Below are 5,500 nucleotides of genomic sequence, written 5' to 3'. Positions count from 1 at the left end.
CCCTGTACACCGGTGGGTGACATCCAATGTGGATGCTTTAAGATGGTCAAAATTGATTTTTTTTTTTTATTTCCCTCTCTCATCTGCATACTCCCTTACATGCAAGGTGATGCTGGTTTCTACAAACCAGCACCAACATCGGTGCTGGTCTTTAAAGACCAACACCAGCACCAATTTTGGTATTAGTCTTTAAATACCGGCACTAATGTTGGTGGTACTAATCAGCACCAACATGCATAAATTCAACATCACGTTGGTGCTGCTTTGCACGAAGTAGCACCATGTGTGCAAACCAACACACATTAGTGTAAATCAGCACCATGTTGGCACTGGTTTACGCAAACCAGCACCAACATGCGCAAATCAGCACCACGTTGGTACTGGTTTGCACAAACCAACACCAACTAGTGCGCAAACTAGCACGAACAATTGGTGCATAAACTAGCACCAACAGTTGGTGCTGGTTTGTGCAAAGCAGCACCACATTGGTGTTAGTTTGTACACGTTGGTTCTGGTTTTCATAAACTAGCACTAACGTTGGTGCTGGTTTGCGCAAAGCGACGTTGGCGCTGCTTTGCAAATCATCACCAGTTTGGCGTTGGTTTGCATTGGTGCTGGTTTACACACGTTGTTGGTGTTGGTTTGCGTAAAGCAACACCAACGTGGTGCTGCTTTGCACAAAATAGCACCACGTGGTACTGATTTACACATATTGGTGCTAATTTTAAAAAATATAGTACTGCGTTTTGAAAAAAAATAGCACCATGTTGATGTTGGTGAAAAAAAAAACACCACGTTTTGTATAAAAAACCAACACCAACGTGGTGTTGGTTTGAAAAAAAAATAGCACAATATTAGTGTTGTTTTAGGGCTAGTTTAAAAAAAACAGCAGCACATTTTGAAAAAAAAAAAGTACCGTGTTAGTGTTGTTTTGCAAAATAGCACCAATGTGGTGCTGGTTTGAAAAAAATAGCACCACATTGATGATAGTTTGAAAAAAAATAGCACCACATTTTGAAAAAAAAAATAGTACCATATTGGTGTTGGTGCTATTTTGAAAAAAAAATAACACCAACGTGGTGTTGGTTTGAAAAAAAAACTACATCACATTTTGAAAAAAAAAAGAACACCATATTGGTGATGTAAACAAAATAACACCAATGTGATGTTGTTTTTTTTCAAACCAACATTACTTTATATGCATGAAAGAGAATCGAGTTGCATGCAAATGAGAGAGAATAGAGTTACGTCCCTTATTTGGAGGAAAAATTTCTGCAAATATGTCATAGTTGGGGTTCAAACTGCGTGTACCTGGGTGACAACCCGGATGTCCTACCGCGACACCATGACCCCGGGGACTATAGAGAGAGAGAGAGAGAGGGATAGAGAGAAAGGATATGTTGTCCGACGCTTCCTGCACGACCGTGAGTGATATTCGACGTGGGCGATTTGACGCTGTCAAAACTTAATTTTTTTTAATCTCTCTCATATATGCATGTAATAACTTTTTTCTCTTTCCTCTTAAATTAAAATAAAATTTTTTCTCTCTCTCCTATATTACATGCAATAATCACTGTGATACTGATACTACAACTATGCAATAGCTGCTATAACTGTGTTGTAGCTACTACAACGACGTAGTAGTTGCTACAACGCAGTAGCTGCTACAATAACTACTACACGTTGTAGCAGCTACTACACAATAGTTGCTAAAACGTAGTTGCTATACAATAACTACTACACGTAGTAGCAGTAGTTGCTACTACGTGTAGTCATTATTGTGTAGTATTTGCTACAACATTGTAGCAGCTATACCACCTTTAAAAATCAGGATCACAGTAATTGTTACATGCTCATATGAAAGAGAAACTTTGTTTATTTAAATTTAAGAGAAAAACGAGAAAAGTTGTTGCATGCAGATGAGAGAGATTAAAAAAAAATAAATTTTGACCGCATCAAATAGCCTATGTCGGATTCCGCTGACCAGCGTGCAGGAGGTGTCGGGCAACATATCAATTTCGTATATATATATATATATATATAATTTTATATTATATTAGTTTTAATCAAAATGTTTCAATTATAATAATTTTGATAGTTTGATAAGTTAGACTATTTTTAATTAAATCAAAATAATTTTGATCAAAATTTGAATCTATTTGATAAATATTAAAATAATTTTTAATTTTAATTAATTAATAATTTTAAATATGCTGAAGTAATTTTTGCACTGTTATAATAATATTGAAATAAAAGCATTTTTTAAAATGCAAGTTTTTCTTTTAACATTTTTTAAAAATAGGATGGTTTTTTTATTATTAATAAAAAATTATGATAATAAAAATAGTCTTTTTTATATATTTAAAATTAAGCAAAATAATTTACTTTTATTCCGAATAAAATTTTAGTGAGCTTGCAACCAGGATGTTTGGTTGGTGAATTTGAGAATAATAATAAAAGATAGTAGTTGGATTGTGAATTTATAAATAACAATTTGAGAATGATTTCTATATTCATAGGAATCAACTAAATCTCATATAAGTAGATGGATTTCATTTTCATTCTCATTCCATTTTACTACTGAATTCATACCCATAATATCCCCTCGGATGAATCTAGTAGCTAGCGCATGAAGTGTTGCCACCATAAGATCTGGGGTTCGAATCTCGACAAAACTGAAATAAATATCTTCTTTATGTGCTAGTTACTATTCTAAAAACTAATAACCGCCTGTAATTTACTTCCTCTGTGTTGACCCTGGAACGAATTGATGGCAACACTTTTTTACCACCATACCTATAATCGTTCCCATTATTTAACCAAATATCACCTAATTATAATCACGCAATCTAGCTTAAAACTCACAGTAGGATGGTAACTTACGTCCATTTTCCTTTTTTATTTTCCTTTTTAAATATAAAAAAGAAAAATATAAAATATTCTCATGAATCATGATCAAGGCTGAAATACTGAACAAAATCTTGTTGATCAAACTAATCCCAAAACACATCTCTCTAAATTCAAACAGCCATTTTCACCAATCAAATTGCATGGACTAAAGTGAAACCGAGTCAAGTTTCGTAGTAATATTCGCAAACAAAATACATCTGTTTTACTCATCCTCCTGGCTGCGCAACCTAGCAAGCTTGTTCGTGACAACAATGTCAAGTTGTGCAGCGCGTTCGACGATGAGCTTGCGCTTCTTCGTAGAAACACTATGGGCGATCTCAGCGCAATAAGTCCTGGCATTTCATTTCAGGAATTACATGTTAGACCACAAAAGGCAATAAGGATGAGATTCAGATGTTAATATTCAGTAGGTTCATATAGTGTACCGGTTGTGCATCATCAGCAACTCCAAATCTGAAACGTTGTTAACCACGAACTTCTTAAATCGATTTGGCAGGTAATGGCGTGTCTTCTTGTCAGAACCATAGCCAATATTTGGCATCAAGGTGCATCCCTTGAACTTTCTTCTCACCCGAGAATCAATACCTTTTGGTCTGCGCCAGTTTGTCTGTAGAAACAATAGATTAACCATGAGTCTCAACTATTTGACATCAAAAAATCCATTTTATCTGACTAATTGCATATATCATTTTTCTCTGAAATTCTCCATAACAACTGAGAACTCTATCGTAAATTTCTTCGACATGAAAACCATATGCAGACTCTTCTGTTATCCCATAAAATAATTAGACTCTACCATTAACCTTCCAGGCATAAAATCAAATTGATCTTTTGACTTTCAGGCATAAAACCAACTTGATTATAATCAAAACATTGTAATATAATATAAGCAATCAACTCAAATCTTGAAATTAGCAACCAGCAAAAGCAACAGTGCATGATATATAAGAGAGTAGGGTTCTTATATGAGAATACATCTACATAAGGCAAAAAAAAAAAAGTAGAATAACAAATGATGCACATAGTCAAATGTGTTTATCAAAACCCATAGAAGATTAATACAGAAATAGTGCATGAGTTTCTTCATCAACAAAATGTTAATATGATAGTTTTTTTTCAGACATTAAAGTATGCAATCCGTGATATCCTAGCAATTAAAATGCCTTACTGTACATATTGAGATCTAGGGTAGATAAGATCCATTGGATTTTATTAGCTGGTTATTTAGAAAAGATGTTCTTATGTTATATAATCTTAGTCCCCCAATTTCTCATGAGATCCATACAAGTAAATGAGAAAAGAACACCTTCCACACAAAATAGAGTAGAGAAGAAACTTGATGACAGACAAGTCTATGAAATAATCCAACGGAATCAATATAAATAATCTAGAAAAAACATATGAGCCTTTAGTACAGAGCAAAAGCAGAGCAGAGACTGAAAAGTCAATCTATAATAGGTTCGTTTGCAGCAATTAACTGTGAAGTTCTGCCGAACACAGGAGACGATAATTGCCATTTACTCACAAATGAAACCACCCTGATGAAATTGTCTAATTTATTACAAGGATCTGATTTGTTTGGAAGCTTACATTCTCATTCAACATAACATGCCTTACTAGCATTTGCATATAACAAGGGTTATCACATCTGCATCCTACGATTAAGACAAAAATTATGTGAATACTTTAGGAGAAACAGAAGAAAAAAGATTGGTCTCACCTTCACGCATATCTTGCGGTCGCTCTGGGGCCTCTTGAACTTCTTGACACGCTTCTTGACAATCTTCTTCGTCAGCAACGGAACCGCCATTCCTACTCCGAAGCATCAAATATACAAAAACAAAAGAGGGGGAAAGAAACCATTTACCACACAGAATAGGAGCAATTTAACAATCCGCCACCGTCGAAGTCCAGTCCAGAACAATTTAAACTTTTGATCACCCGAATGATCAAAACGAGGAGAAAAAACAACGAATTCAGAAATGACCGAAAGATACCTCAGAAGGATCGCAGACGACGACGTAAGTCTTCAAGCTGCGCACAGAAAGTTGGATAAGGTCAAATTACATAGCATGGAGATCAAAAAGAAAACTTGTGACACGATTAGCGGCTGCTTACTTGCGGAGCAGCTCTCGCGTGCTCTGAAACCCTAATCCTACCATGATCGCGGCTCTTTTATATCGTAGAGAATCGGTACTCCATCGTGGCCGCCGGTTTTTCGGTGATACGAAACAGTTGGTGGATCCAATAGCGTCGAAACGGGTCAGAACACAATTGAAAACAAATTAATTCAATTCTATTAAAATTAAAAATATATATAGATTGTAAATCTATTCATAAATTAATTTATTCACTCTTCTTCTTCCTAAACTCGATGATCAAAAACCCATAGCCTTAGACTCTTCGTGAGATTGAAATGACCTTGTCTAACCTCACGATCTCTCATAGCAACCTCGGTTGATTTTAATATCTTCGCGAGATCACAACGGACTCAATTAGTCAGTCACAAAGCTTCAACAACGATTTGTCTAAATTTGTTTCTTAACTCCTTTTTTTTTCATATTCTAGTTCTTTATTTTCTTATAAATAT

The 5,500-nt window shown here is 35.0% G+C and overlaps 1 protein-coding gene across 1 annotated transcript; it reads right to left on the bottom strand.

The window, feature by feature from the left end:
- Window positions 1–2,962: 2,962 nt before the first annotated feature.
- On the bottom strand, window positions 2,963–5,103 carry LOC121970071 (60S ribosomal protein L32-1). The gene is made up of 5 exons (XM_042520483.1): window positions 5,029–5,103; window positions 4,908–4,944; window positions 4,631–4,722; window positions 3,336–3,517; window positions 2,963–3,242 (listed from the first exon to the last, which is right to left on the bottom strand). Exons 3-5 carry the CDS (start codon window positions 4,718–4,720, stop codon window positions 3,113–3,115), a joined length of 402 nt encoding a protein of 133 aa, XP_042376417.1. The 5' UTR covers window positions 4,721–4,722; window positions 4,908–4,944; window positions 5,029–5,103; the 3' UTR covers window positions 2,963–3,112.
- Window positions 5,104–5,500: the final 397 nt, after the last annotated feature.

The sequence above is a fragment of the Zingiber officinale genome, chromosome 4A (assembly GCF_018446385.1).
Source record: "Zingiber officinale cultivar Zhangliang chromosome 4A, Zo_v1.1, whole genome shotgun sequence".
Lineage (NCBI taxonomy): Eukaryota > Viridiplantae > Streptophyta > Magnoliopsida > Zingiberales > Zingiberaceae > Zingiber > Zingiber officinale.
This window is presented reverse-complemented; position numbering and strand designations above follow the sequence as displayed.